This window comes from Lagenorhynchus albirostris, chromosome 5, assembly GCF_949774975.1.
Source record: "Lagenorhynchus albirostris chromosome 5, mLagAlb1.1, whole genome shotgun sequence".
NCBI lineage: Eukaryota > Metazoa > Chordata > Mammalia > Artiodactyla > Delphinidae > Lagenorhynchus > Lagenorhynchus albirostris.
The window spans coordinates 96,948,404-96,969,185 of NC_083099.1; the positions used below are offsets into that span (position 1 = coordinate 96,948,404).

Sequence of the window (20,782 nt, forward strand, 5' to 3'; positions counted from 1 at the left end):
CAGACTCCGGACCGCGCAGGCTCAGCGGCCATGGCTCACGGGCCCAGCCGTTCCGCGGGCATGTGGGATCTTCCCGGACCGGGGCACGAACCTGTGTCCCCTGCATCGGCAGGCGGACTCTCAACCACTGCGCCACCAGGGAAGCCCTATCAGTTTTTTTTTTACATCATGCTTGCTTTTGGTGTTGGATCTAAATTTGCTTAGCTCAGAACCACAAAGACTTTCTCTTGTTTTTTCTGATAGAAATTTTATAATTTTTAGGTTTTACATTCAGGTCTATGATCTACTTTGAGTTAATTTTTGTGTTTGATGTATATGGATCAAAGTTAAATTTTTTTGCTTTTGCATAGCCAGTTGTTTCAGCATCATTTATTAAAAATATTACCTTTCCTTGCCACTGAACCTTTGTTGAAATTCAGTCTTATGTATATGGTGGGTCTATTACTTCACTTTTCATTCTTTTTTTTTTTTCCGGTACGCGGGCCTCTCACTGCTGTGGCCTCTCCCGTTGTGGAGCGCAGGCTCAGTGGCCATGGCTCACGGGCCCAGCCGCTCCGCGGCATGTGGGATCTTCCCAGACCGGGGCACGAACCCGTGTTCCCTGCATCGGCAGGCGGACTCTCAACCACTGCGCCACCAGGGAAGCCCACTTTTCATTCTTTTACACAGATCTCTTTGTCTGTTTTTATGCCAGTACCTAACTGTCTTGATTACTGTGAGCTTTATAATAAGTCTTTGAGTAAGATAGTGCAAGTCCTTCAACTTTGTTCTTTTTAAAATTTGTTTGGTTATGCTAGGTCCTTTGTCTTCCATATAAATATTATAATCATCTTGCCAATTTGTACACAAGAGGCTACTGGGATTTTGATTGGGATTGTGTTGAATTTATTGATCAATTTGCAAAGAATTATAATCTTAACAATATTGACCCTTCTGATCTGTGGATATATCCCTCCATTTATTTAGATCTCTGTCAGTTTCTCTCAACAGTGTTTTGTAATTTTCAGTGTATAGATCTTACACATCTTTTTATCAGATTTATTTCACTGTTTTCATGCTATTGTTAACACTATTTAAAAAAAATTTGGTCTCTGATTGTTCCTTGCTAGCATATAGACATACAACTGAGTTATGTGTATTTATCTTTTATTCTGTAACTTTGTTAAAATCACTTATTAGTTCTAGTAGCTTCTTAATATACTCCTTAAGGTTTTCTACATGGGTGATTATTTCATCTGCAAATAAAGATATAGTTTTACTTCTTATCTTCCAATTTGTATGCCTTTTATTTCTTTTTCTTGCCTTATTGCATCAAATTAACTGTTCCTCATGCTTTGGGCTCCACGATTCTGAAGGGAAATTATATTACCCTAAGAAAAAGACTTTGCTCCATTCTAGATATCTGTGTACTAGATAAGATGCACAGCCTGAGTCCTAGTAACAGGATTAAAGACAGATTAAATGCCGGCATTTCCTTCTTCAGAATATTGTCATTACATTTACCCTTCCTCCACCCGTTTCCAGGACAAGTTTCTCTGCCAGAAGAGAGGCTTTTGTAGATTAGTTATCTTCTCGAAAATAGAAAGTTATCTCCAGTGTTAACTAAAGGCTACATGAAAATCATTTGACAAGGATAGGACTTCTGAACAAATAGGCCAAATAGAGAAGTATGTGGCGTTTGTCTGTGGTGGAGTTTTGCCCTCCTTAGTACCTCTTTCCTTGAAATAGTGCTGATTTTGCTCTTGTCTGTACAGCCTGTACTGTCCTATCTAGGTTTCCCCTCTCTGAGCTGCATGAATACTCCAGACTACCCCCCAATTCTCCTGTATCAGAATGTAAGTGTTTTGAATTCTATTATTCTCAATTGGAAAACCACTGGATAAATTAAGGATGTGCAGTTGATCCTTGAACAACATGGGTTTGAAATGTGAGGGTCCCCTTCTACTCACATTTTTTTTGAGTAAATACATACTGCAGTGTTATATGATCCAGGGTTGGTTAAATATGTGGATGTGCAACCGCGGATAAGGAGGGCTAACTGTAAAGTTATATGTGAATTGACTGCAGAGGGTCTGTGCCGCTAACTGCCACATTATTCAAAGGTCAACTGTATTACCTTTCTGGAGGGAATTGCATTTTTTATAGTTTTACTGAGATATAATTAACATACCAATTAATTCATTTAATGTATAGAATTCAATGGTTTTCCAGTATATTCACAGAAACGAGTAACTATCATCACACTCAGTTTAAGAATATTACATCACCTCAAAAAAAACCCCCACCCTTTAGATATCACTTTCTTACCACTCTGTCTCCCCTTCCCCTCCCCCCAGGACTAAGCAACCACTAATCTACTTTCTGTCTCTATAGAATTGCCTATTCTGGATTTGTCATATAAATGAGATAATATAATATATGGTCTTTTGTGACTGGCTTCTTTTACTTAGCATAATGTTTTCAAGGTTCATCCATGTTGTAGCATGTATGAGTAGTTTATTTTTTGTGGCCAAATAATAACATTCTATTGTATGGATACACCACTTTTTGTTTATCCATTTGTCAGCTGATGGATATCTGGGTTGTTTTCGTTTCTCTTGGGTGTATATCTAAGAGTAGAATTTCTGAGTCATACGTTTAACCACAAGAGGAATTTCCAGATTGTTTTCCAAAATAGATGTACCGTGCCCACCAGCAGTGTATGAAGGTTCTGATTTCTCCACATCTTTGCCAGCACTATAATTTCCTTAAAAAAAACAAAAAATTACAACCGTCCTAATGGGTGTGAAGTGGCATCTTGTGGTTTTGATTTGCATTTGTTTAATGACTAATAATGTTGAGCATCCTTTTTTATGTTTCTTGGATTTGAATATCTTCTTTCAAAGAATGTCTTTAAATCCTTTGCCTTTTAAAAATTTGGGTTATTTATCTTGTTTTCATTGAGTCATAAGCAATCTTTATATATTCTCGATACAAGACCCTTATCAGACAAATGATTTGAAAGTATTTTCGTTTTCTTGATGGTGTCTTTCACAAAAGACAAAAGGTCTTTTTTTCACCATGCACAAAAGGTTTTGATATTGATGAAGTCCATTTTATCTATTTGTTATTCTTTTGCAAAACTGTTTATGCTCTTCTGGGTCCAATTTCATATGAATTTTAGAATTAGCTTGTTAATTTCTGTAAAGAAACCAGGGTTCTGATAGGATTGCACTGAGTCTGCAGATCATCTTGAAGATACAGTTGGCCCTCTGTATCTGTGGGCTCTGCAACCACAGATTCAACCAACTGTGGATTTAGGATTGCCGTGTACACACTGCTATATTTAAAATGGATAACCAACAAAGACCCACTGTATAACATAGGGAACTGTGCTCAATATTATATAACAACCTAAATGGGAAAAGAATTTGAAAAAGAATAGATACATGTATAACAGAATCACTTTGCTGTACACCTGAAACCAACACAACATTGTTAATCAATTATACCCCAATATAAATTAAAAACAAACAAAAAAACACTTGAAAAAAAATTCCAGAAAGTTCCAAAAAGCAGAACTTGATTTTGCCGTGTACTGGCAACTATTTACATAACATTTACATTGTATTAGGTATTATAAGTAATCTAGAGGTGATTTAACATATACGGGGGTGTGTGCATAGGTTACATGCAAATACTACACCATTTTATATAAGGGAATTGAGTATCTGAGGGTTTTGGTATCTGCAGGGGTTGGGGGTTTAACAATTAAATCTTCCAATTCACGAACATGGAAAGTTTTTCCATTTATTTATGTTGTCTTTAATTTTTTTTCAACAGTGTTTCATGGTTTTCAGAGTATAAGTTTTGTACTTTGTTTGTTACATTTATTCCTAAGTATTTTATTATTTTTGATGCTTTTGTAGATGGAATTGTTTTCTTAGGTTCATTTTTTGTTTGTTCATTGCTAGTGTATAGACATACAACTGATTTATATGTATTGATCTTGTATCCTGACACCTTGCTAAACTTGTTTATTCTGTAAGTTTTTAAGTGGATTTCTTAGGAGATATTTTCAGGAAATGACATTCCCCAAAGCATAATTTGTAGGAGGCAGCTTATGCTATTCTTCTGTGAATTCATGAGAGGTGCCAAGGGAAGGCCTGCTATGAAACCTGGTATGATTTCTACACTTCTGGATGCTCCAGCTGCATTTTTCCTCACACGATAATGTTTTTCTAAGATTTTATGAAAATATTTTAAACATATAAAGTAGTTGAAAGAATAGTTTAGTGAACAGCATAGTCTTACCACCTAGCTCTACAGTTAACATTTTATATTTGCTTTATCACATATCTATCTATCCAACCATCCTATTTCTTAGATGTATTTCATAAATTAAAGATATCATTTCATTTCCCTGTAGAACTTCAGCATGAATATCATTAACTAGAGCTTAATATTTGTTTACTTTTCTGAAGGTGGAATTTACATAGAGTGAAATGCATAAATCTTAAGAATACCATTTGGTGAGTTTTGACTAATGCACACATTGGTGTAATCCAAACCTCTCTTAAATTTGGGGATAGTGCCACCACAGAAAGTTCCCTTATTCCCCTTCTAAGACAGTTCTCCCTTCTCAACCCCAACTACCAGGTGACCACTTTTCTAATTTTTTTAAACCATAGCTTAGTTTCACCTATCTAGGACTTTATATAAGTAGAATAGTATGAACTCTTTTGTGTAAGGCTTCTTTGACTCAGCCTTTTGAGATTCATTCATGTTTTTGCATGAATTAGTAACTTGTTCCTTTTGATTCCATTATGTGACCGTATGTTTGTTTATTTTCCTGTTGATGGATACCTGGGTTGTTTTCTTTTTTAAGTTATTATGAATAAAGCTGCTCTAGCATTGAACATAAGTCTTTCTGTGGATATGTGCTTACGTCTCACTTGAAGGAATACCTAGGAGGGGGGTTACTGGGTCATAGGTTTGATGTATATTTAGTTATATAAGAAACTACCAGTACTTTTTCCAAAGTGGTTGTACTATTTTTCATTCTTGCCAAAAATGAGTGTTGTGTTTGTTCCACATTCTCGCCAAAATTTGATATTGTCAGTGTAAAAAATTTTAGCCTCTCTGGTTCATGTGTGGGTGGTTCAATTTCCATTTCTCTGAAGAATGAATGACAGAGCACTTTTTCACATACTCGTTGACTCTTTGTATCTCGTCCTTTGTAAAGTGTCTGCTTCAGTCTCTTACATATTTTAAAAATTGGATTGTTTGCCTTTTTGTTAGGGAGTTGTAGAAATCCTTTAAATATCCTAAATACCAGTTCTTTGTCAGATATATGTATTTTGAATATTTTCTGCCAGAGGTGTGGCTTACCTATTCATTTTTATTAATAGCATCTTTGTTGAGCAGAAGTTTTTAGTTTTGATGAATTCTAATATCAGTTTTTTGTTTTTTCTTTTATAGTTGTTGCTTTCTGAGTCCTGTCTATGAAATCTTTGCTTATCGTCAGGTCATGTATATATTCTTCTGTGTTTTCTTTTAGGACCTTCAAAGTATTAGCTTTCATATTTCAAATTATTTTATTTATATTGTGAAGACGTTATTGAGATTTATTTTTTCTCATAGATATATAGTTATTTGGTCTCACAGTACTTTTAATACTTTCTTTGAATCACCTCATTTCATAACCAAATCTTATAGATATTCGCTTTTTGTTTGTTTTTACCAACCCAGACTTTCATCTTTGCATTGTCTTCTGGTGTGTACTAAGCTGTCATTTGGAAGTTTAAAGAGGAAGAAAGGAAGAACTTGAATCTACAAGTGGTCACCTCTGCCTCAGTCTGTCTTTGTTGGAGTCTTCTGTATGCTGTAGGGTCAGAAGTTCTAAAGAACAGGATTTAGGATGTAGTTAGTTCACTGAAAAAGAAACTAAGTTTGCAACCAAAGGTTCATTCAATTTAACCCTGAAAAATCAGTTGATAGAGAAACTTTCAATATTCATATATTTTAATCTCTGTTAAAGCCTAAGAGGTTTTTTTAGTCTGAGACTCTTCTTCCATCAAATAACTGTTGGACAACCAGAATCCAATATGATAATAACATTTAATATTCATGTAGCACTGTAGTTTATAAAATACTCTCACAGATAAATTAAGTAAAGCAGTTATTATTCATCTCATTAAAAAAGAGAGATGAGTACATTGAAATGTTGACTGGCTAGGTCAGTTACTCTCGGTTATCAAGCTAGTACACAGTGAGCCTAGGGCTAGAATTGAGATCCTTCTGACTCAGTGAGTTCAGGGCCTCTATCTCGATATGCTGGTAGATTAGCATTCAGTCCTCTTGAGATGAAAAACGATTTCTTTGATCTCTGTCCACTTAAATCCATCTTTCTCCCTTACCACCCTCCTCCTCTTCTCTCTCATCCCATCTGTTGTGCGCAGTGCCCTGCATCAGGACACTGAAATGGTTACAGGATAGCAATACACTTAGTGCTGTATAAAATGTGCAGACAGCCTGTTTAGGGTCCTTTCAGAGTTGATGCTTTGAAATAACTTAGCAGATGCATTAAATTAGCTTTCATTTTAATACAGCAGTATGTTTCTTCTGAATATCATTTTCTTTTCTTTTTAGTTCTCATATCTTTTAAAAAATTAATAGATTTTATTTTTTGGAGAAGTTTTAGGTCTACAGAAAAATTGAGCAGAAAATCCAGAGTTACGTATACTGCCACCCTTACACACACACACACACACACACACACACACACACACATTTTTCCCTCTTACTGTGAGAACCCCAAAGTGCTTTCTCTAAAAATACCTCTCTGTTTGTTTTTCAGTATGCCAGGAAGCTGTCTGGGAAGCCTTCAGGACTTTTTGGGATCGACCTCCTGGGCGTGAAGAATATCATTACTGGATGAATTTGTGTGAGGATGGAATCACAACTATATTTGAAATGGGCACACATTTTAGTCAGTCTGTGGAACATAGAAGCTTAATTATGAAGGTAAATGTAGTAACAAGGGAAGAAATTACTGGACTGTTGTAGGAGTGCGTATACATAGCTCAGGCCTAAAGGAAGAAAGAGCAAATGCCAAATCCCTGCATTACTCTTTTTTGTTGAATTAGGTTGTTCAAGTGACCTACCACAGGGTGGCTTAGTCTTTGTATCCCTAGCTCTGGCCGTTATAATAAGCATTGTTAACCCAGCAAGAGCCTCATGCTTGTTTATAAATGTAAATATTTGGAAATAATACTCAGCAAAGATTTAGGCTAAGAATATAAATCTGTGAGAGTCAAACATTCTTGCCAGGGTTTTTCATCTTATCAGTTCAGAATGGTGCAAACGACTCTAATTAAGATAGAGGATATAGGTCATTGGATAAATGTTTAGTAAAGTATAAATGTGATTCTAATTAATGAATTTGCTTCCTTGTTTTCCTTGTTTTAGATTTAGTTTACTCTTAGCAAAGGATAAATAAGCATGCATATAGACAAATTATCTGCCCACCTTCCCCTTTCATGTTGCATGCATGTATTCATGACAAGAGAATGAAACTGTTTAGATATATGTGGTAGATTGCTCATGCTGTGTGATAGGCCCTTTATAGCCTTCTTCCTTTTGTTCAAGTCCTACATGTCCTCAGCTCAGATGTAACCTCCTTTGTGAGGAATCAACCCCCAGCCTAGCAGATTTAGCTCCCATAATCCTTTGAACTCCATAATTCTTTATTCATTCTTTAATGTTGTACTTCTTACATTTTATTATTATTAGTTATATATGTATATGTGGGCCAATGTATCAGAAGAATAGAATTGACAGGGGACCAGACTGGAGGGGTGGATAACTTAACAAGTTTATAGTTGATAGGAAACCATTGAAGGGTTTTAAGTAGGTAAGTCATAGGGGCTGATTGGACAGTTTTGAATTGTAAAATGATTATTATGGTTTCTATACGCCATGCGATAGATTAGAGGGGACAAGATGAGCAGAGATCAGTCACGACTCCAGGGCCGAGGAGATGAGAGTCCTAACTAGACCGTGAGATAGAGAAAGGGAGCATAGGGGATATAAGTAGGAAAAAGATTAGTAGGACTCTGTGATGGATTGGATGGGAGTGGGATAGGATGAAAGAATGGCCCAGGAAGCCTCCCAGCTTCTAGCTTGGATGACTACCACTGAGAAGTCAGGCAGAGAAGCTGCTTGTAGATGCTGACAGGGAGAGTGAGTTTGCTTTTTAATGTGTTGTTTTGAGCCATTTGTGAAATGTGAATTGCTTGATATTTAGGTATGAAGCCAAGAAGAGTGGTCTGGGTTATAAATACAGCTCTAGGGATCACCAGCCTTGAGGTAGTAATTGAAATCATAAGAGTGGCTGAGAACGTTACTTAAGCAATCACTGGCTGTCCAAAATCTGAAGGAAGCTTGACTTTACCTTTTTTTTTTCTTAAATTGAAATATAGTTGATTTACAGTTGTGTTGATTTCTGCTGTACAGCAAAGTGATTCAGTTTTACATATATATACATTCTGGGGTTTTTTTAGCTTGATTTTAAATATAACAACAACTGTTTACACATAGGTGGTGAATTTATGTGGTTGACACCCTTTATCAGAACTCAGAACACCAGCATTTGTACAAATAACCACCATGCTGGCCTATAAAATTTTAAAGCTAATAGTATAACCTGATAAAATGATGATTTTGCTATATGCGTATATGTATCTTGAGAGAGATTAATTAAAGGAAATAAAATCACAGTTGAAGCTGCTGGATGGTTGAAATTAAAAAAGAAACAAAAAAGAGTGGCTGAGATTATTCTAGGAGAGTCTGTATAGTAAGAGCCGTGAGTTATTTATAAATATTTTGGGAATTATTTAGAGTAATAGCCTCTCCATTTTACAGATAAGGAAATTGAGGCCCAGCACCAGAGAGACTGTGGGATTTACCTCCATAGCTAAGAAAGAGAAAATGGAATTCTCCTGATTCTAAATTAGTGTTCTTATTATCTTATTGGTCTCAAAATAAAACCACTAATTTAGAGGAAACTTGGAAACCGTTTGCTTTGGAATGCCCCAGAGGAATAATCCAACTATTTATCAATTTATCTTTTTATCTGAATTCTGGAGAATCAGATTTCATAGTTATTTTATCCACATGATTATATTGGTCTGTGATGAGAGTTTCTATAAATGTATTAGATCACAAAACAGTGTGGTTCTAAGTCCATGGAAGGTTAATGTAAAACTCTACCAATCTCTTACCTGTAGATCTTTTTGGAATGATTAGCAGGTGAAGTCTGTTAATCTGTGCGCATTAAGAGAGCACAGGGACTTTTGTGCACATACACAGAGACTTGAGTGTCAGGACATTCTTGGAGTCACAAAACAAACTTGGCATCATTAGTACCTTGCTTTAACTATTTCTCTAGCCATAGAGAATAATAACATAGATTCTGTGTTAGGGCATTAGTGTTCTAGATGCAATACATTTTGTTTACTGCTTATTAACTGTCATTAATTCACATGGTCATTTTTATATCTTTGTTTTCCTTAGAAACTGACATACACAAAGGAAACTGTAAGCAGGTGAGTGTCTTTTTTCCCTAAGTTCATGCTTGGCAACAGACATGTATCACACCTATTCCCAGACTCATCCCACATTTGATGATTCCTTCCTGTTTTCTTGCCAGTTCCTGCAATGACCAGGCCTGTGGGTTAGTCTCAAATGCTTTTCCTCATCTTGAGGCCACTTCCTTTCCCAGACCACCTCTGCAGCCACTGTGCTAGTTTACTGTCTGACCTTCCCAGGAGGCAGACTTGGTCCTCTCTCTTGGGTGAGAAAATAGATTTTTGGAAATGGAATACCAAATGATCTACTCTTGTTGAGGCTTACAGGCTAATGATAATATTGATCTAAAATGGTACACCTTAGTGGAGGATGGTTTACTAAATGATGGGTTGTGGTGTGGGTCACTTTATTGTGTAATGACGATTATGATGTTGAAGCATAGGAATAGCACAGCCTTGATGAATCCTCCAGTGGTATGAGTCTTGGCTCTGTGGGCCTTTAGGCTTAGGATTAAGGTCATTTCTGGCTCCTGAACAGTAGCAGGACAAAGCAAATCATGGAAGGTGAGGGATTTTGAGCCTACAGGGTAAAGATTTCCAATTCTATCCATACTCAAAATATCTAGATTATGCCGGCATGTAAGTGATTTTTTTTGAAAAACATCACTAGGGCATGCAATTCAGGTCAGAGTCCAGAATTTTGCCTCAAATTAGATGGAAGGACAGATTGAAAAACCAACTAGGTGAGTCAGTGTCCAGAGGTCTAGCCTGGGCAGCAGAGTCCAGGCAAAAGCATAGCTGGAGTACACCTGTGGGTTGTAGTGGGGTATATGTAAGTTTCAAATCAAACATGAGTAAACAGGAGGAAAGTGGGACTCCTTGTGGTCTCACTTCGTACAGCTAACAGTACCACTGAGTCTATGCTGGGGCCTGGGATTGAGCTCCTGCTTAGATGTGGGGCCATGTGGTGCTTTAAATGTGTGTTCTTCGCCTCTGAGAGCCGGAGCTCGGAGGTTACTTGTGATTGCCATTGCAACACGAAATGCAGTAGACTAAATAACCTTGTGGGTCCTACCAGTGCCAGTAATCTTCATGGTTGTATGTAATAAAAATGATAGCACATCTTACATATCTTATATGGTTAAGAAGTATATAAAAACCATAATAAATATGGCTCTTAACCTGGAAGAAGCCTTGGAGTTTACCTGTGAAAATGGACATTGGAAAGATTGTAGCTTGTGGGTTATTATAAAGTGGTGGAAGGAAGGTTATCTGAAATAGAATGGAAAGTTGTAACACCATATGTGGATTGGTGTCATAACACATAACACATGAGGTGAACAGAGGTAGCTGGAAGATGTTTGAGGGGTAGCTCAGAGGTAGCTCCTACGTAGCTCACTTCAACTGGGTGCAGTTTTCTGCATTCACCTACTATTTCTTGTAATGAAATTGTGTATGTGTAGAAGAGAAATTCTTATTATGGCTAGTTTTCCTGATGTGTTAACCATGTTGAAACATTCATAAATAAACATCATAGAGAACTGACTGTGTCACATATTTTTATTGCTAAGGCACTGTATGTCCTAGATAAACGAGGAGACTCAAAATACTATGCACCATCCTTAGAAAATAGGACATAGTAAAAATAGCAATACAGATGAAGAAAAATATAACTGAATTTTGAGAATTTAAAAGTTGGTATCCTTCCCATGAAACGAGAGCAGACCAGGTCGGGGTGGGATGAAAAGTTGTGGTACTTGCTGAAATGGTACTTGCTGAAATGAGGTGACCTGGAGTTAGGTAACCCTGGGAGTGAAACCATGGGAGTGGTGTAGGAATTCACTAAACCCCTCTTTCTTTAAGCTGAATATTATAGTCATCCCTTAAAACCCTTAATTTGCCCATCACTTTTCTATATTTAAATTTATTTTTATGATTTTCTTGAGATTACTCTTATTTTCTTTGTTGAGATTCTGGTACTAGTTTTCTATTTCTGCTGCAACAAATTACCACAAGCTTTGGTAGCTTAAAAAAACACAAATTTGGGCTTCCCTGGTGGCGCAGTGGTTGAGAGTCTGCCTGCCGATGCAGGGGACACGGGTTCGTGCCCCGGTCCGGGAAGATCCCACATGCCGCGGAGCGGCTGGGCCTGTGAGCCATGGCCGTTGAGCCTGCGCGTCCGGAGCCTGTGCTCCACAACAGGAGATGCCACAGCAGTGAGAGGCCCGCGTACCGCAGAAAACAAAACAAAACAAAACAAAAAACCCCCACAAATTTATCTTACAGTTCTGTAGTTCAAAAGTTTGACATGTCTCAAGGTGTTGGCAGGCCTGCGTTACCTTTCTGGAGGCTCTAGGGGAGAATCTGTTTTCTTGCGTTTTTTAGCTTCTAGAGGCTGCCCACACTTGTTGACTTATGACCCCCTTCCATCTTCAAAGTTAGCAATGGCTGGTCGAGACTTTCTCACATTCTATCACTCTGAGACTCTTCTGCCTCCTTCCACATTTACATTGGGCCTACCTGGATAAACCAGGATACACCCTCTTCCTTAATGTCAGCTGATTAGCAACCTTAATTCCATCTGCTACCTTAATTCCCCTTTGCATGTAACCTAACATAGTCACAGGTTCTGCGGATTAGGATGTGGACATCTTTGGGAGACCATTATTCTGATTACCACAATACTTGTCTGTAATTTAAATTGCTTCTTCTACATGAACTCTAACCTATCTGCTAACATATGGCTTGTACCAAATAGTCTGCTGTGTACCAATTTAACCTTCCCCCTACTATCATCTGGCAAGTCTATTAAAAAAAAGCATTTTCCACCTTACTCAGGACCTCACATCCCATCTTACCCTTTAGACACCAACCTGTCATTGTTTTTTTCTCTCTCTCCTGAGTCTTCAACTTCTCCTGTTACTAACTGCTCATTAGCATTTAAACATGCTCAAGTGTTCCCAGGTTACCTGTCTTAAAAACCCTCCTCCAGCACTTGTCTCCAGCCAGACATCTTGAAAACATCTCCCCTTAGCTCCAGTCGTAATTTATTCAAATACATTTTCCATCCCCTTTTCTCTTGCTTCTCCTTCTGGAATCCCTATTATGCATAGATTGGCATGCTTTGTATTATCCCATAGGTCTGTTATATTGCTTTCATTTTTTTCGTTTGTTTTTCTGTCTGCTGTTTTGATTGGGTAATTGCCATTATTCTATCTTCCAGATCACTTATTCTTTCTTCTGCATTACTCATTCTGCTGTTCATTGCCTTTAGCTCAGCTTTTGTCTCAGCAAATGAATTTTCTAATTTTTCTTGGTTCCTCCTTATAGTTTCTAGTTCCTTTTTACAGTAATCTGAATTTCTGTCGATAACCTTTCTTAATTCCTTCAGCATTTTCATTACCTCCTTTTTGAACTCAGTGTCTATTAGACTGAAGAGGTCTGTTTCATTGTTTGTTCCTTCAGGGGAATTCTCTTGGTCTTTTAACTGGGAGTGGTTCCTCTGCTTCTTCATTTTACTTATATTTCTCTCATTCTGTGAGTTTAGGAGAAACAATTATCTACTGTAGTCTTGGAGGGCTATTTATATGCAGGATCATCCCTGCATAGCTCATGTGGGTTTAATAGTTTTTTGGTGTGAGGGCTGTTTTTGGTTTGAATGATTGCTGTCTCTTTCCTCAGCATGTGCTGTCCTTTATCCCCTTGATAGAGGGTGTGCAGGTACGTGGCCCTATGCACATGCTCCGAGGAAGGCGGGGGCAGCGGGTCCAAGCTGCCTCTCGAGTCCAAGATGGCAGCAGCAGCTCGCACCTGGAGCTCGTGTAGGTGGTGCCCTGCTGCAGAGGAAGAAGCTTCTATGGCGGTCCCGCCTCTCTCCTTGTGTGCTTCCCAACAATGGCACCTTGCCTCTGTGGTGCACCCCCTAGCAACGGCACCTTGCTTCTTTTCCTAATGCCTCTGCATACAATATTTTATTTAGTTTTCATCAGCACCCTTGTGAAGTAGGTAGGGCAGGAGGTGTTTCTATTTTAGAGATTAGTTCTTGAGGCCCAGAGCAACTGAGGTATTTTCCCAAGTTATACACAAAGTTGGTGATACATCTGGGACTAGAACCCAGGATTCCTAATTCCTTGCCTTATGTTCTTTTGTTGTCACATGCTCATTACAGTTAACAGATTCTAGAACAAAGCAAAGTATAGTAAATTGTAAAGGGGAGTAGTAATCTAGATATGAAAGTATTGTTGGCTTGTTTTACTGTATTTTTAAACATATATTCCATGTGGCTATGATACCTTTTGCCACAATTCCATCTGAATTCCACTGACATGATTAGGTAGTCGTTGTGAGGAATAAATTATGAGCTGAGAAAACTGAGAAAATGAGACAGTAGGGGGTTGTTTGCTGCTGGTATTAAGCTGAAGGTCTTAGCTGACCAACTTCAAATTTGTGGGTTGGCCTAGAAATGAAGCATTTCTGTCTCTAAACCCAGTACTACTCTGTGTTCTAGTTCTGTTGTGAGTCACATTTTAGGGTATCCCTGCAGGAGGCACACCTAATGAGAAAATGTGAAAGGATTCTTGTTACTGTCTTTTGAAGGAAGTGTGGGAGGATGAGGGATTAAGTGTTAGACAAACGATTTGAGTTACTGAGAGTTGCCTACTTACCATCATTAAAATAATGTTATTTTGAATTTAGTAAGTGAAATCCAGTTCTACTGAAGTGAGCAGACTTCTCCATTCTGAGTATTTACTTAGAGAATTAGCTTAAATTTGATTTTAATTTGGGGGACAATTTGACCAACCCCAGGTGAGGTCTGGTTTCTCTGCCATGCCATCCCAACTTCCTTTTCTAGTTACTGTAGTATTGTACTTTGTTTTACTTTGACCTCTTTGCTCTTCATATTGATTGCTCTCCAGCTTTCACTGGGTTTCCCTTCCTCTTTCTTGGTCCTTACACATTTTGACTTTTAGGTCTTTTAGTTTATGTACACCACTATCATTAAGACCAAGTAAAACCATCTTGGTTGCTCTTCTAGGGAATATGGGTCACATAAATTCCATGTGATGTGGAATTAATGTGGGTAAGAGTGAGGTTTCTGGAATCAAATGGGCCTATTTTACATCACAGCTCCATCATTGGCTAGCTGTGTGACCCTGAGCAAATTCTTAATCTCTTCTATCATTAGTTTCCTCATATGCATAAATGGGGATAATAGTGTCTTCCTTTTAAGACTGATGCCAGAATTAAGTGAGTTAACCAAGATAAAGCACTTAACACAATGCCTGACACGATAAATTTAGTTGTAGTCATTCTTGCTATTATTATCATTGAAAAGCGAACTGGATATGGTTAGGAATTTTAGGTATGGCCTTGGGTGACCCTGAGAAAATTGCTTTACCCATTTGCACCTTGATTTTTCATCTATAAAGTGAAGGTATTGAGAGGGATTCTGCCTTGTGGACAGTTGATAAATCCTATTCAAGCCTGATGATGTTAATGTCTCTTCCAAATGCATCTGAATCCTAGTTTTTTAAGCTCCGTCTCCTGCAACCCAAGAAGCCTCTTGGTGCTTTCTCATCATCCAGGTCTTCCTCTACTCATCATTCATCAGAATGACTTATCCAGATGTCCTATTCCTTTGGGTTCTTTTGGATGACAGCTCACTTAGTAAGCAGTTTCCTGCAAGTGGATGAAAAATAACCAATAGTGGTAGGTTTGGTGTACTGGTTTAATATGTTATTCTTTCTAGATAGTATTTCTAAAACCAGAAGAATCCTTATGGTGAGATTTTTTTTAACCTATATTTCTCAAATTTTCTACCAAAGCCTGGGGCTTTAGGGAACATGGCCCTAGTTGACTCCCCCACTCCAATTCCAGTCATGAAATGTCTTTGAAACTATCATATTTTATCTTAATATTCATTTAAACTTTATATTCTAGTCTATAGCCACACTTGTTTTAATATTAAGATGTTTTAAATTCCATATCAGTTTTTACTTAGCTCCCTGCCTATGCTTTTACTTTCGAGTAAAAAATTGCTGCTTCAAGATGTGTGCCATGTTTATCTGGTGGCTGTGAGCGACCCTTCCCCTGCCCCACCGTGATCTAGTTTAGAGCAGCAGGACAATTTAAAGGGGGTGGTTCTGAAGTGAAGATGGGACTCACTGAGACATTAGCAAGTCTGAGAGGGAGACATTTTGACTGTGATTAACTCACCTTCAAAAGGTGACTTGTGGAAAGTTGAAGAGAGTTTTCAATTACTATAATTTAAATTGTATATTTTGGGGGTATATGCAAATTTGGACTTGCAGAAACCCACCTTCTTTTCTTTAGAGCAAGGGCTTTCTCAGATTATCCTCTGATCTCTTCAGATCTTTGCTTTCAGTTGCAGGGCAACATGGTAAAAAGATAGTCGGGGACCTGAAACCTGAGAGCAATGTGGCCTATAGCAAATCATTTCTCTAAGCTTGACTTGTTTTATATTAAAAAGTTTTATGACTCTGTGATCTCTCAAATGAGATGAGATTTGGGCTTATATGTTCGCCTTAGCAGCCAGTGCTTTCGTGTCTGTACTACTTGTTGAGTTTGTAATCATGTATTTGTTATCTGTTTTCTATTAGACGGTAACCTTCTTAGACCATGGGTGTTTTGTTCACAACTGTATGTCAAGTGCCTTCTACACTACACTGGTTGGCCAATAGTATTTATTTATTTATTCCCAAAATATCTATTCAGTGCCTACTAAATGGTAGGTTCTTTTTTAGGGTGGAGATACAGCATGAATATGGCAGGTAAGGTCCCTAATCTCATGGAGTTTAGATTCTTGAGGCAGTCTTATTCAATAGAAATTTCTGTGACGATGGACATGTTCTGGGCTGTCCAATAAAGTAGCCATTAGCCACATGTGACTGCTGAACACTTGAAATGTGGCTAGTGTGGATAAAGTTCTGAATTTTAAACTTTAAATTAATTTAAATTACCACATATGTCCACTGGCTACCATATTAGACAATGCCATTCTAGAGGATTAGGGCGTGGACAGAGATCAAAAAGTAGATAAATAAATGAGCAGGATAATTTCCCATAGTGATAAGAACTGAGAAGAAACAAAACAGTGTTATGAAATAGTAAGTAAGGGAGTACTTTATGTAGGGTGATTCTAGTTGAGTAGCATCAAAAAATGTAAAATAAATCAATTGTAAAGACTATTTTTTTTTTTTTAATTTGCTACTTAGTACTTTGGTTTGGGAATCGTTGTTTGGAGATCTGGTGAATCCTTTTTGGAAAACAAACCCCAAAATAACCCCTCACATTTCTATCATTTAATAACTCCAAACAATTTTTTTCCTAGCCCTGAATTGTCATCTCCAGTTCCTGTTGGTGATACCTCAACATTGGGAGGTAGGCTTTTGTGCCTTTATTCACTTTTCTTCTAAAATTTATTATCTAATTGAAAGGAAGCAAATTTTTCAGCTCACATTTTAAAAATACCATGTGTTTCTCTCTACATGTTATTAAAGAGTCTCAAGAAAAATTAATTCTTTTGTCACTTATTTTATGACATTATGATGTGGGTACTTAAGAATCTTTAATTATTAAGTATAATACAAAATCGGAAAACTGCTTAAAACAAATGTACAACCTAAACAATTGTTTTATGGCAAACACCCTGTGATCACTGCTTATGTCAAAAGGTAGGACCTTTCTAGCTCCACCATTTGTCATTTGTCTTGTAGAGTTTTCCAGAGTAATTTTTTCTGATTGCATTCTGTGGTGTACTTTAACATTTACTTTGACCTCTATATTTCCTATAAATTAGTAGTTGCTTTCTTTGTTTTGTTTTGTTTTGTTTTGCGGTACGCGGGCCTCTAACTGTTGTGGCTTCTCCCGTTGCGGAGCACAGGCTCCGGACGCGCAGGCTCAGCGGCCATGGCTCACGGGCCTAGCCTCTCCGCGGCATGTGGGATCTTCCTGGACCGGGGCACGAACCCGTGTCCCCTGCATCGGCAGGCGTACTCTCAACCACTGCGCCACCAGCGGGGCCCGCTTTCTTTATTTTTAATTTTTTTTTTAAAAAAGCTGTTCTATGTTGGAAATTTCAAACATATACAAAAATAACACAATGAGGCCCAGCTTCAGTAATTATAATTTATGGGAGGGGGGTGGGTTGAATTGGGAGATTGGGATTGACATATATACACTACCATGTATAAAATAGATAACTAATGAGAACCTGCTGTATAGCACAGGGAACTCAATGCTCTGTGGTGACCTAAATGGGACGGAAATCCAAAAAAGAGGGGATATATGTATACGTGTAGCTGATTCACTTCGCTGTACATCAGAAACTAACACTACATTGTAAAGCAACTATACCCCAATTAAAAAAAGATTATAACTTATGGCCAATTCCAACCTTCACCCACTTCCCCTGTCTGAGAGTGTTAGTTTTATTAGATAGCTCCTTAAGGATAGGGACTTTGTATCCCTGGAGGCTTGCATAGAGCCTGACATATAGTACGTATCAATAAATGCTTGTTGAATGAGTCATATTTATTTCTTGTGCTGAGGAGACTCTGGATAAATGTGTCTTGAGGTTAGAATGCACAGAATTTCTAGGATGAAAAAGTAAATGACTTTTAGAAATGCCTTGGAAATCAGTTTCTTGCTTCCTGATAGGAATTCTGATTTAGTCATGGACTGAATTCATGCACATGTCTTTGTTTTTCTACTTAGGTGCCAGTCTCAGTGTTCCATATCCAGGGGTGACCTTCTATGAAGGTATCTCAGAGAGCAGCTTGGAGAGGCCAGAAGAGAGTGTGAGTGATGTTCTGTTTTGTTATTTAGTTTCTAACATGGAGAATAGGGATTAAGAGAGATTTATAGTCCATTGCTAGACTACACAAAACTTCAGGTGGTTCCCTTTATGGAAATGTAGATTCTAAAACCAGTACAAAAAATCTGCGATTCCTTAGAGAGCCAAGTAAATCTGCTTTTGGCAAGGAATGGCTTCAAACTGTAAATGAAATGACTAGGGGCCTGGGGAGCTGTCATCATGGTAAGCCCACTGTCTTTTGTGGGCTGTGTACATAATTTACTGTGAGGGTTTTTGCTTATGTTCTTCTGTCTCTTAATAAATCAGGACTTAGTCTTCTTCAGAGGGAAAGTATATAGATTTTATGTAGTTTAAAGAAATACCATGCTTTTTAAATGCATCATTATTAATAGTAATCTGTCCACTAAACAACATTAAGTTGGCTTTCTATCACATTGAAAATTTTTTAAAAAGTATACACTTCCAGGAAGATAGAAACATTTTGTTAGATATGCATAAATCCTAGATTACTTAATATAAGCAAACTCTGATTGAACGTACTCACTAGAAAGGTACAATTTTGTTACCTTACACCTTCTCTTACCAACTTGGACATTTTAACTTCTGAGAAGTCAGGTTAAGTTACCCCACTCTGCCCCACCACTTTCCCTGTCACTGAACAAGGCTGGTGGTAGTTTGGGATCCTTGAATCAATATATTTACCCTTAGTACAACTGTGTCCAAATTAGATGGTACTAGAAAATATTGGCATTTAATAAATATTTGAATAAAAAGTTATACTGTAGTTCTGAACTTGAGGCAGAATAGTTACGATTTAGGTCTGGAAACATTTACAGAATGAGATAGAATTCACTATGATAGAAATGAAGACATTGTGTGTAATCAATTGGAACATTCTAAAACAGAGAGGGTGATTTGAAGGTGATTTATAGAATCAGTAAGAAAACAGAATAGTACAGGGATACATGACAGGAATTAGATTGCCTGTACCTCTAGTTCAAAGTGAAGCCTAATGTACAGTTTTACAGTTCAGTTTTTTCCTAATACATTTTCCAGATACCATTTTAGAAATTATATACTTTATTTCTGTTTTGTTACTATTTACCCTGTGTGTTATTATGTGTATTTAATCTAGCAAAATTTAAGTTTTTCAGAATCTTTATCCTTATCCTGAGTAATACAGGAACATTAGAATATTAGAATGATTCAAATGATCACCCTACTATTTTATATGCTGTTTTTCAGTATTTTTGTTCTTTCCCTTTAAAGTTTGTTTTACATTTACCCAGATGTTTACCACTTTATTTTCTTAAAACTCTTTTTTGCAGTTTAGACCTCTCTTCTGGACTAATTTTCCTTCTGAAATATATGCTTCTGGTATTACTTTAGTGAGAATATCTCACTGGTTCAATCTCAGTTTTTGGTCACCTGAAACTTTATTATCCTCTTATTCTAGAAAGACACTTAAAATCTGTATTAAATTCTAGATTGAGTTTTTTATTTTCAAGGTTTTATTTCACTATCTTCTAACTTTTATTGTTGCTACTAAGAGCTCAACTAACAATTTAGTTCTTATTCCCTTGTGGGTAATCTTACTATTTTTTTGTCCTACTTTTAAGATATTGCTCTCTCTCTCTGTCTATCTATATCTAATGATGAGAGATAATGACTGAGAATTTCTCAAAATTTATAATAGTAATAAAGCTTCATGTTAACGAAGTACAACAAATCCAAAGCAAAATAAATAAACATAATCACACTCTTATCCCCATTGTTGTGAAACTGCAGAATCCCGTATACTATATAGTGTACTACTGTAAGTATACTGTAGTATAGTATACTGCTACAGGCATATCTCAGAGATACTGTGCGTTCAGTTCCAGACGACCATAATAAAGTGAATATTGCAATAAAGCAAGTCACACGAACTTTTTGGTATCCTAGTGCATATAAAAGTTATGTTTAAACTCTACTACAGTCTGTTGAGTGTACAATAGCATTATGTCTAAAAAAAACCAATGTATATATCTTAATGAAAAAATACTTTATTGCTCAAAACTGCTAACCATCGTTTGAGCCTTGAAGAAGTCTAGTAGTAACATCAAAGATCACTGATCACGCATCGCTATAACAAATATAATAATAATAAAAACATTTGAGATATTGTGAGAATTACCAAAATGTGACACAGGGACATGAAGTGAGCAAATGCTTTTGGAAAAAAGGCGCTGATGGACTTGCTTGACTCAGGATTGCCACAAACCTTCAATTTCTAAAAAATGCACTATCTGCAAAGTACAATAAAGGGAAGCTCAATAAAATGAGGTATGCTTGTGTATATAGTATCCCCAGTACTATATCATTTAGTATTATATAG

General features: G+C 37.2%; 1 protein-coding gene across 1 annotated transcript in view; it reads left to right on the forward strand.

Moving 5' to 3' along the window:
* IMPG2 (interphotoreceptor matrix proteoglycan 2) overlaps positions 1 to 20,782 on the forward strand; it is a 68,955-nt gene that overhangs the window by 8,114 nt on the left and 40,059 nt on the right. Inside the window, exons 3-6 of the mRNA XM_060149371.1 lie at positions 6,839 to 7,005; positions 9,556 to 9,587; positions 16,921 to 16,970; positions 18,306 to 18,388. Of these exons, the coding sequence (XP_060005354.1) occupies positions 6,839 to 7,005; positions 9,556 to 9,587; positions 16,921 to 16,970; positions 18,306 to 18,388 (332 nt within the window). The remainder of the gene's footprint in view (positions 1 to 6,838; positions 7,006 to 9,555; positions 9,588 to 16,920; positions 16,971 to 18,305; positions 18,389 to 20,782) is intronic.